We start from the raw sequence: 12,494 nt of genomic DNA on the forward strand, positions 1-12,494 counted from the left end.
TACCTTAGTCTAACACTGTTATCTAGGTATGTCATATCCCACAATCTGGACCCATGTTCTGTCATATTCCCACGCCTTCCAAGCCTATGTCCAGACCCCACCACATATCCAACTTATTCCCAGTTCTCCATCCACTGCCTGCTCTACATCTCAGCAGGATCAGCTCCACTAAGGAATTACTCTTGGGCTCCAGACCATCAGATCTCCACTACTAGCCTGATCCATACCCCCTATCCTGTCCACCCTATACACACACCATCCAGCAAAACATCCAGACTTCACCTCATTTTGGATTCCAGACTATATCCACCTCCTCATATCCCAGTCCTGTATCCATCTCATCTTCTGGATCCCCAGATCTCTGGACCTCTGGATATTAACTCTGGACCTATTCCCACCTTCTGCCTGACATCCTGCGCCTATCCTCATTGAGATATCTCTGCCTTTCTGGCTTTCAGTTACCTCTTGTCCTGTCTTGCTTATTGATCCTTGTATGAGTCTTCATCTCCAAGTTCATTTACTTATGTTCCATCTTACTTACTAATGTGTTTCCACATGCTCGTACATAGCCTTGCTCCTTTGCTTACTGATCCCCTCAGATAGTCTCCAGTATATAACCCCTGTAGATACTCCTGTAGTTTCCTCAGTCTGAATATCAACTTAGACTGGCCCAATCTTCTCTTGGACTTTGGTCCACCTAAGTCTGTCCTATCTATCAGGCCTAGGGATTGATTCCCTAGGCTGGAGCTTTGCCTTTCTGGCACATACCCTCTTTCTGGATTTAGGTCCAATCCCTGTCTCTCTGACTCTACCTTAGGGTAGTCTACCTCTGTTTGTTTCTATATCAGACTCTGTCCAATGTAGCCCCTATTCCTTCTGGACCTCCAGGAGCCCCTTTAGTGACAAACTCTGTATTATACAGGTCACCTAACCTACATAATATCCCATATAAGATGGGCCAGCAGACTATGGGCCGATGTTATGTATATCCTTAATGTTGACGGGTGTGCTGGGAGGGATATTATTTCCAATGGGGATGGGTGGGCCCATCTATACTGATGTTATAAATATCCTTGATGATGGCAGATGGGCCAGAAAAAATATTATTACTGATGGAGATGGGTGGGCCCATCTGGGCAATATGTAGAGTAGGATAGACATATATTATAGACAGCTGGGCTGGAGAGAGATGTACAGTGGCTCGAAAAACTGTCTGCATGTTTTGACATTTTTCACTATCTATGATATTGTGTGAGAACGAACAAATGACTCAAGGACATGGTTATAGCACATTGTAGTATGGCTTCAGGGCTTTCATTTGAGCCCTACACCGTGGGAATTGGTGGAGATATGGTGGAGACATAAGGCTTATAAAATGATGACTCATGTGGACAGTTTTTTGAGTGTATATTAAAACTATATAAATCATTATTTATGACACCACAAAAATCATGCCACTATTATATAAATTATGAAGTGGTGTCATTATGTTATTTTATGACTATATCTAACTATATAAACCAGAATATCTCATGTATCATAGTCATAATCACCATGAAAGCCATCTCCTCTGCTCAAAGAGATAATATCCTCTCTCTGTCTTATGCTGGCCTCTCTGCTGGCCAAATTTCCTCTAGAACTGGAGTATGCAAGTCCACTATGGCCAAGTTTATCAAAGAAAGCCACCCAGACAAGGAAAACTCTTGTGGAGGACGTCCATCCAAGCTTATCTCTACTGACAAAAGGGCTATTATCCAACATATCACTACAGGAAAGGCTGATAATGCTGTCCAAGCCACCCATTATATCAATTCTACCATCACTACCCCTGTCTCTTCACAAACTGTAAGGAATGTTCTCAGGGCAGCTCATCTCAAGGCAGTAACAAAGAAGAAAAAGCCTCTTCTCTCCATCAAACATAGGCAGAGAAGACTAGCCTTTGCCTTAGCTCATCAACACTGGACTGTAGAGGACTGGAAGCATGTTATATGGTCAGATGAGACCAAAATCAATAGGATTGGGTCAGATGGGAAGGTATATGTATGGAAAAAAAAAAAGGGAGATGGCCTAACAGACAGAGAGGTTAATGGGACTGTCAAGTTTGGAGGAGGTTCTTTAATGGTATGGGGCTGTATGGGATGGAATGGTGTGGGAATGCTTGCTGAGGTTGAGGGGAAGATGAATGCTGAGCAGTATGTGGACATTTTAAATGACCACTTCCTGCCTAGTTTGGCAGAATCAGAATCAGGGATTGATGAAGAAGATATCATTTTCCAACAGGATAATGATCCCAAGCACACATCCAGAAGAGCTAAGGAATGGTTTGAAGAACATAACATCAATGTTCTTGACTGGCCAGCACAGTCTCCTGATGTCAATGTCATTGAACATCTCTGGGGAACACTCAAGAAAAAGCTTCAAGCCTATGAAAACCCCCCTAAAGGAGTATGGGAGCTTTGGGAGAGAGTAGCAGTAGAATGGGGGAAGATCACAGCTGAGGATTGCCAGAAATTAATTGAGAGTATGCCTAGAAGGATAGAGGCAGTAATTAAAGCCAAGGGAGGTCATACAAAATACTAGAATACCTGGTTATTATTGTAAAATACTTGAGTCAAAAAACTGTCTGTATGAGTCACCATTTTGTGAGCCTTGTATCTCCACCATATCTCCACCGATTCCCACGGTGTAGGGCTCAAATGAAAGCCCTGAAGCCATACTACAATGTGCTATAACCATGTCCTTGAGCCATTTGTGAGTTCTCACACAATATCATAGATAGTGAAAAATGTCAAAACATGCAGACAGTTTTTTGAGCCACTGTATGACAGATATTATTATATAGATGGGTGGGCTGAGCTGGGGGTATATTAGATAGACAGGTGGGCCAAGGTGGGGGTATATTACATAGATGGGTGGGCTGAGGTGGGGGTATATTAGATAGACAGGTGGGCTGATGGGGCAGTGAAATATGTATTATATAGACAGGTGGGCTGAGGTGGGGGTATATTAGATAGACAGGTGGGCTGATGGGGCAGTGAAATATGTATTATATAGACAGGTGGGCTGACGTAGGGTGTCATATAGACGGGTGGGCCCAGATACATATCATTTAGACGTATGGGCTGAGGTATTGGTATAATACCCCTATATGAGTGCATATACCTACCATTGACCATGGAAACCCAAAACACAAAAGCCTGAATACACCATGTCTGACATTCACCAAGTACTGACACCTGACACCCGACACCTGAAATTTGAACATCAAAACAAACTTCAAAACTCAACACTCAAAACTTATACATTTTTACAAGTTTTGAGTCTTGAATCACCAAGTAATGAGTACCAAAACCTGAAGCTCAAACATTGAAATTTGAAACTCTTCACTGTGCCAATGTCATATGCCATTCCGGACTCTCAACTCTAAATCCGCTTCTCCGGATATCCGGATCCGAGATCCGGATCTCAAATGATCTGATCTATCTTTATCTCCCTTCCAGAATCCAAACCCTATATCAGCACCCAACTCCATTTAGACTGCCCCTGTCTCCGGACTCCGGTTAACCATGTTTCCCTTTTGATTATTGATCTGTTACATACATTTCATTTCTGGTGTTCATTATTTGTGATCTGTCCTACTTACTAATAGACTTTGCATATGCTTCGTACATAGCCTTTATGTTTGCTGACTGATTCCTATATGATACCTACAGTATATAAACCTCCTGTAACTCTCAGAAATACTCCAGTTCAAATATCATCTTAGTTCCTGCTCATTCCTGTGTCCTCCAGACTCGAGATAAGTCTCTTGTCATATTCTGAGTCTTAGGATTGCATCCTAGAGTACATTTCCGACTCTACCTTAAGGGTAGTCCATCCTCTGTTAGTTTCTAGTCTGGACTTCGTCCGGATTAGTCTTATCCGCTTGCCCAGGTAATATCTGGACGTCTGTCAGATTTATCTCACATCTCAGATCCAGATGTCCATTATCCGCCCCAGTCAAATCCTGGAAACTCCGGACGACTGTTCTAGCCCCCGGAAATTAAGGGCACATACTCGGGAAAGGGGCACAGTGTACAAGCTGAGGCCAAGCCCTTGTGATCCAACCCCCTTGAGCATGCGACCTTAACACAGTTGTGTCATGTGAATAGGTTGAAAGGCCATCCATCAGTAACATTTAGCCAGGGAGTAGGAAGACAAGGATCATGGAGGTGAAAAATTGTTGAGCATTATGAGCTTGATGGTACAAACCAGTCAGCTACCAGCAACAAAAACCTTGTCATCTATCAATGGCCATCCTGACAAAATTGCAGCTGAATAAATGAAAGACACAACAATACAAATCATTGTACCATAGCCAAGGGAGATGGATGTGATGGTACATACTGTCATTGTTACAATAACATCTGCTCATTTAGCCCCTACTCATTTTCCTCACCATTCACACCTTGCTGGACCTTCCACTTCAGGCAATTGCCCCTATTTCCTTTCCTGACTTGTTCCTTTTGTTTCTCTTTGATTCCACCAATCATTCTTGATGGTTGTACCACTTCATTAGCTCATCCAATGACTCACCGACCCTATGCCCTTACCGCCCAACTGGTACCCCTTACTTACTTTGGTATTCTGTCATATCCACATATCTGGATCTCAGATCCAATATATGCTTCATACATAGCCTCAGACCCTGCTGATTGATCATTCCATTAGATACCTATAGTATATAACCTCCTGTAAATCTCTGTAACACCTCAGTTCAAATATCAACTTAGTTCTGCTCATTTCTGTACTCTGGACCTGAGTATCTCTACTCTCATCACCCTCCAAGACTTAGGATTGATTCCTATAGTCTATCCATATCCGCCCCTGTCTACAACAGTCCATACTGTTAGCTTCTAGTCCAGACTCGTCTGGGTTAGCCTTACAATACTTATTCTACATCCAGAAGTCATCTGGATCCACTGCACTACTTGTCCAACCCTCTGGACACACTAGTCTTGTCCTCCTGAAATAAGGGGCAATACTCAGGTAAGGGGCACAGCACATGAGCTGAGGCCAAAGCCCTTAGGATCCATTTAGCCTTGAGTATGACCTTAACATATTCTGACTCGTTGTGGCTCATCTCCCCTTTGCCCTTACTGTTCAACTGGTGCATTTACTTACTTTGGTGTTCTGACTCGTTGAGACTTGTCCAACCCCCTATCCTTACCACTAATATGGCAGACCTGCCCTTATCCCTTCCAATGGTATATATACCTCTCAGGTAGCACTTGTATTCTCTAACTTGAATCTACTTGATTCATACAGCCTACCCTTTGAGCCCTAAGCAAGCTCTCCTCTTTAGCAAGTGCTTTCATTGGAGCTTGTTGCTGCTAATATCTCTAGCCTTGTAAAGAGAACAATTGACGACTCACTGTCGTGATCATCAATAATTGATTGTAGCCCTTGCAGCTAGATTGATTGCTATGAACTCATACCATCAAACACTTGCTGGTTGCAGCAGGCTTGGTGTGAGCCCCAATCCAAATTCTATATTACTCACTCACTTTGTTTGCTCACTGTAAACTTAGCTTGATCATAACAGTCATGCCAGGGGAAGGAAGTAGTACTATGAGCAACTACTAAATCTAACCAAGTGCATATGTGACATTATTATATACATTATTTATCATTGTTTGCTCACTTTCATGATTCATCACACACAAAAAGTTTCAAAGTCCTGACTCCCAAGGTGGAATCATTATGTAATTTATTTAGCAATGTTGTGATCTTTCATTGCCAAAGTTCCAAGTCCATTCATCCTCACTATATGCTTGGTTTACAAGCTTCATCTTTACCTTTACTTGTCCTTGCACATGGACTCAATGGTTTGTACTGCTGAGCTTATCATTGTGGGGGTCCCCATTTATGCTCACTTTCCTTCACTACAGCATGACTGTTTGTATGGTGGTGTCCCTGCCTTTCTCTCCCAATTTCATCACCCTGAACTGTCACTGAGTCCCTTGCACAGACTCCAGAGCAGATACATGCATGTCACAAACCACATAGTTTCAGTAGGGTGCAGGGTAGGTTTGCATTCATCTTGTGCATGAGGCCTTCATACATTGCACATAGGTGGAAGTGTCAATCTTAGCCACAACTTTGGAGGAGGTAAGTGGGGTATATGATGTGCTTCAGTACCATATTTTCCATACCTAACATCTCCACTACATCATTCACTTCAAAGTAGTTCAAGTGGAGTGTGCACATAGTGTTGATACAAATTGATTCTGCCAGATCTCATTCCATTTGTCATATACCCAATATCCTTACCCAGCCAACAGTATGTTACTCTTGCTGTCTACCATATGCAGTTAATTCTACATGGGTAGCAGCTTTTAATTGTTTGGGAAACTGAGTATTGAAGTAAGGATGAGGGAACATATGAGACCAGCTAGATATTGGATAAGTACAAGTAAGTACAAGTAGGAGGATAATCAGTGGAGACCTGGTACCATATGTCATAAATAACTGCTGATATCCAAATGGTAGGGATGCTCTGGGCAGTAAAAAGTGTCCTTCAGTTCATGCCACTCAGATGATGTTATGTTTCCAGGTCTGAGATAAACTTCAACATGGTTGAAGACTCCTAGCCAAGGACTGCAGCAGAGCTATATGCACATAACATTAGTTTAACCCTGATTGTAGCTTTGCATGTGGCACTTGCCAAGAGGTATTGATCTGAATATTTGTACTAATGTGGTAGATAAATCATGAGTTTCTTCACAGGAATAGTTCCATATTCATCCAATGGGACATCAAAACTTCCAGAAATCAGTAATCCATGATAAAAGCTCAGTCCCAGGCAATCTATAGCAACAAATTGTTGAGTAATATACAGGATTGCAGACAAGTAATTGGGAGTGAAAGCCAGAGATTCCTCGTTAAGGTACAATTTGAGTGTTTGAATGGGTAGAGGCACACAAATTTTTTGTAATAGAGATACAAGGTACCACAGTGGTCCAGCAAGAATGTGTAAGCTATGTAAATGAATACAAGGGATATCTGTTTTCTGCATAAGATGATGATGAGGAGGATCAATACATTGACCACATCAGGAAAATGTAATTCATTACAGAGTGCTCTTGTTAAGAACTGTGCTCAAGGGAGAGAGAGACTGACTCAGAGGGGCTTGGCCTCAGCTCGTATGCTGTGCCCCTTACCTGAGTATGTGCCCTTCATTTCAAATGAAGTCCAATGATGGTCCAATGAAGAAGGACTTCCAGAGGCTGGCTACTCTGGTGGAGTGCAGGAGAACTTCCAGAGAAGTGCAGAAAACATCCAGAGGAGCACAGGAGATTTCCGGAGGAGTACAGGAAATACTTGGAGGAGTTCTCACTGTGCAGGAAGTGAAGAGACCCCAAGGTAATACCTCTAGAGGAAACAGGATGGAAGGATAGGAGGTCTGAGGGTCTGAAGGTCTGGAGGACAGGAGGATGGAGGACAGAAGGACAGGATGTCCAGGGGTACAAAGGACAGGAGAATAGGACATCCAAAGGTATGGAGGGCAGGACGTCCAAAGGTATGGAAGGAACTGGGGCTACATTGGATGAAGTCCAATGTAGAAACAAATAGAGGTAGACTACCCTAAGGTAGAGTTGGAGGGACAGGGATTAGACCTAAGTCTGGAAAGAGGGTAAGTGCCAGAAAGGCAGAGCTCCAGCCTAGGGAATCAATCCCTAGGCCTGATGGATAGGACAGACTTAGGTGGACCAAAGTCCAAGAGAGGATTGGGCAAGTAGAACAAAGTCTAAGATGATATTCAAACTGAGGAAACTACAGGAGTATCTACAGAGGTTATATACTGAACAATATCTGAGGGGATCAGTAAGCAAAGGAGCAGGGCTATGTACAAGCATGTGGAAACACATTAGTAAGTAAGACAGAACATAACTAGATGAACTCGGAGATAAAGACTCGTACAAGGATCAATAAGCAAGACGGAACAGGAGGTAACCAAAAGCTGGAAAGGCAGAGATGCCTAAATGGGAATAGGTGCAGGATATCAGACAGAGGGTGGGAATAGGTCCAGCATTAATATCTGGAGGTCTGGAGATCTGGGAATCCAGAAGACAAGGTGGATACAGGACTGGAATATGAGAAGGTGGATATAGTCTGGAATCCGAGACGAGGTGAAGTCCAGATGTCTTGCTGGATGGAGTGTGCATAGGGTGGACAGGATAGGGGGATACAGAACAGGCTAGCAGTGGAGATCCAATGGTCCAGAGCTCAGGGGTAATTCTGCAGTGGAGCTGATCCTGCTATGGTGTAGAGCTGTTAAGGCTGTACTCAAGGCTAAATGGATCCTAAGGGCTTTGGCCTCAGCTCATGTGCTGTGCCCCTTACCTGAGTATTGCCCCTTATTTCAGGAGGACAAGACTAGTGTGTCCAGAGGGTTGGACAAGTAGTGCAGTGGATCCAGATGACTTCTGGATGTAGAATAAGTATTGTAAGGCTAACCCAGACGAGTCTGGACTAGAAGCTAACAGTATGGACTGTTGTAGACAGGGGCGGATATGGATAGACTATAGGAATCAATCCTAAGTCTTGGAGGGTGATGAGAGTAGAGATACTCAGGTCCAGAGTACAGAAATGAGCAGAACTAAGTTGATATTTGAACTGAGGTGTTACAGAGATTTACAGGAGGTTATATACTATAGGTATCTAATGGAATGATCAATCAGCAGGGTCTGAGGCTATGTATGAAGCATATGGATAGTCTATTGGTAAGTAGAAACAGATCACAAATAATGAAATGGAAATGAAGCATAGGTAACAGATCAGTGAGCAGGATGGATATACAGATAACTGAAATACTGGAGTTAGGGGATTACTGAAAGGAGATGAGTGCTGGTTGTGGATTCAGATGAATTGTGGACCAGACCAGGCAAGTGGGCAGATTGGATGATGAGATGTTGGATGGGGATAAGATGTGGATTGGATCTGAGATCCAGATATGCAGATATGGCAAGAGCAGCCAGTGGAGGGAGAACTAGGAATGTGTTGGATATGAGGTGGGATCCAGACACAGGCCCAGAAGGCGTGGGAATATTATGGGATCTAGGTCCAGATTGTGGGATATGACATGAACTTGGAGATACAACTAGTACAAGGATCAATCAGCAAGATGGAAACAGAAATAACCAAGAACCAGAAAGGCGGAGATGCCTAAATGGGGATAGGTGCAGGACCTCAGATGAAGGGTGGGAATAGGTCTGGAGGTAGTAACAGTCAATATCCAGAGGTCCAGAGATCTGGGAATCCAGAAGGCAAGGTGGAACCAGAACTAAGATATGTGAGGTGGTGGATGTAGTCTGGAATCTGAGAGGAGGTAAAGTCTGGATGTCTTGCTAGACAGAATGTGCATATGGTGGACAGGATAGGGGTATACAGATCAGGCTAGTATTGAAGATCTGGAGGTCTGGAGCTCAGGGGTAAATCCATAGCAGAGCTAATCCTGCTGAGGTGTGGAGCACACAGTGGAATGGGATCTGGGAATGAGTTAGATATGGGGTCTGGAAATAGGCTTGGAAGGCATGGGAATATTATGGGATCTAGGTCTGGCATATAGGATATGACACTTGCCTAATCTTCTCCTGGACTTTGGTTCACCTAAGTTCTGTCCTATTGGACAAAGTCCAATGTAGCCCCTATTCCTTCCAGACCTCCTGTCCTCCTGTGTGCCTGACCTCCTGACCTCCTATCCTTCCATCCTGTCTTCTGTAGAGAGATTACCTTAGGGTGTTAAGGTCGCGTGCTCAAGGGGGTTGGATCACAAGGGCTTGGCCTCAGCTTGTATGCTGTGCCCCTTTCCCAAGTATGTGTCCTTAATTTCCAGGGGCTAGAACAGTCATCCAGAGTTTCCAGGATTTGACTAGGGCAGACAATGGATGTCCAGATCTGAAACATGAGATAAATCTGATGGACATCCGGATGTTACTTGGACAAGTGGATAAGACTAATCCAGACACAGTCTGGACTAGAAACTAACAAAGGATAGACTACCCTAAGGTAGAGCTGGAGATGTAGTCTAGGATATCATCCTAAGACTCAGAATGTGACAAGAGACTTGGCTCAAGTCTGGAGGACACAGGAATGAGCAGGAACTAAGATGATATTTGAACTGGAGTATTTCTGAGAGTTACAGGAGGTTTATATACTGTAGGTATCATATAGGAATCAGTCAGCAAACATAAAGGCTATGTACGAAGCATATGCAAAGTCTATTAGTAAGTAGGACAGATCACAAATAATGAACACCAGAAATGAAATGTATGTAATGGATCAGTAATCAGAAGGGAAGCATAGTTAACTGGAGTCCAGAGACAGGGGAAGTCTAAATGGGGTTTGGCGCTGATAAGAGGTATTACCTTGTGGTCTCTTCACTTCCTGTGCAGTGAGAACTCCTCTGAGTATTTCCTGTACTCCTCCAGAACTCTCCTGTGCTCCTCCAGATGTTTCCCATGCTTCTCTGGAAATTCTTTTGCACTCCACCAGAGTGGCCAGCCTCTGGAAGTCCTTCAGACTTTGTTGGATCATCATCAGACTTCATCTGACATGAAAGGCACATACTCAGGTAAGGAGCACAGCATATGAGCTGAGGCCAAACCCCTCTGAGTCAGTCTCTCTCTCCCTTGAGCATGGTTCTTAACACATGATGATAGTTTGCAGAACCAAATATCTATACTGAACTTATAACCTAAAAGTATGGAATGGTTTACAAGGAGAGGTGCATTGGGAAAAATCATCAAGGGGGTAAGTGTTTGAAGTAATCATCAACTGAAGAATAGAGTCTGTAACTGACAATGGCTATAAAAGTTGCTATGGAACCAGTAAGGTCTGAAATCAGATACAATACTAAAAGTCCTTGAAAAAAGGTGTGAAGTGGAAATAGACATGCTGAAATGAGGGGGTAAGTTAGCAACCTTCAATGTTTCAATGTATCTGAAGAATAGAATATCACTACACAGATCAACAATGACTATAGAAGTTGCCATGGGATCAATAAGGTTTGAAAATGATGTCACACATCAAAGACAGTGATGCCGTCAATACAAAAGTCCTTGAAAACACATGGGAAATGAGTTTCAGGGGTATGATCTCAATGGCCACTGCACAATTGCTAGCACATCACCTGGGCCAGGGCACAGGAAAACCACAATCAAGATATGGACATACAACTATGCTGTGCAGAAGGACACAGCAGCAAACCATCTCCAATATATGGCTTCAGTGATTGCAGCCAATAACTTTATCCTAACATGTCAAAGTGGCCATGATGTTTGACAAATACCTGCATATTGAGACAGAAGGTCAGAAACAGGGATACACCACAGGCAACATCAGATTGCTCCAGGGATTAGCAGACAGGCTCATGGGGCTAGCTCAAGCAGGTGGGGAGATCAATGAAGATGAACATCCAGAAGATTCTGAAAATGAAGGTGTCAAGTTGAATTATCCATTCACCCCAGAGCAGCAAGGTAGATGTAGATGTAGGAAGCACCCATGTTTAACATAACATATGCAGGAAGGTTCAATGAGCTACATGAATGGTACAGAATGTCTCTCTTGGAGGCTCAAAGAATTGTGGGGATCAAAGACAGTGAGCTCAACAGTATAAACCATCATGCTCAAAAAATCTTATATATTGGTGGTTGAGACTGGAGTAGGTTGTGGTCTTAGGTAAAGTGGCAAATTCCAATGGTCAAGAATGGCTCAAGTTAGTCCACATTAACTTGAACTAGAGCTGGAGATATAGTCTAGGATATAATTTTAAGACTCGGATGATGACAAGAGACTTAACTTAAGTCCAGAGGACACAAGAATGAGCAGGAACTAAGATAATATGTGAACTCAAGTATCTCCAAGAGTTACAGGAGGTTTATATACTGTAGATATCATATAGGAATCAGTCAGCAAACACAAAGGCTATGTATGAAGCATATGCAAAGTCTATTAGTAAGTAGGATAGATCACCAATAATGAATACCAGAAATGAAATGTATGTAACAGATCAGTAATCAGAAGGGAAGCATAGTTAACTGGAGTCCAGAGACAGGGGAAGTCTAAATGGGGTTGGGCGCTGATATAGGGTTTGGATTCCAGAAGGAAGATAAATATAGATTAGATCATTGGAGATCCAGATATCTAGAGAAGTGGATTTAGAGTTGAGAGTCCAGAATGGCATATGACAATAGGTGACTCTTGCACTTAGCACCTTTATAGGCATCCTGCTGTCATCAACAGTCATGTGATGTATCAGGTCTTGTTTATTGCTCTCCATCTCCTTGTCATTACTCCTTGTGCAGGGTTGCAGTTGTTGCCCCCCTTTGATATCACAGGTGACTCCGTCCAGCTCCTTGCTACACCCATAGTTGCCTGACATGTTAGTTCCTTTTATAACACTATTTCATGTGGTGCCTAGTGGTTGCTCTGGTGTAACAGTTGACTGTTGT

The 12,494-nt window shown here is 43.1% G+C and overlaps 1 protein-coding gene across 1 annotated transcript; it reads left to right on the forward strand.

Moving 5' to 3' along the window:
- Positions 1 to 11,317: 11,317 nt before the first annotated feature.
- On the forward strand, positions 11,318 to 11,697 carry BJ212DRAFT_1482176 (uncharacterized protein; the record flags this gene model as incomplete). The annotated part of the gene is made up of 2 exons (XM_041340374.1): positions 11,318 to 11,519; positions 11,567 to 11,697. 2 exons carry the CDS (start codon positions 11,318 to 11,320, stop codon positions 11,695 to 11,697), a joined length of 333 nt encoding a protein of 110 aa, XP_041191903.1.
- Positions 11,698 to 12,494: the final 797 nt, after the last annotated feature.

Source organism: Suillus subaureus (genome assembly GCF_016647635.1).
Source record: "Suillus subaureus strain MN1 chromosome Unknown BJ212scaffold_21, whole genome shotgun sequence".
NCBI lineage: Eukaryota > Fungi > Basidiomycota > Agaricomycetes > Boletales > Suillaceae > Suillus > Suillus subaureus.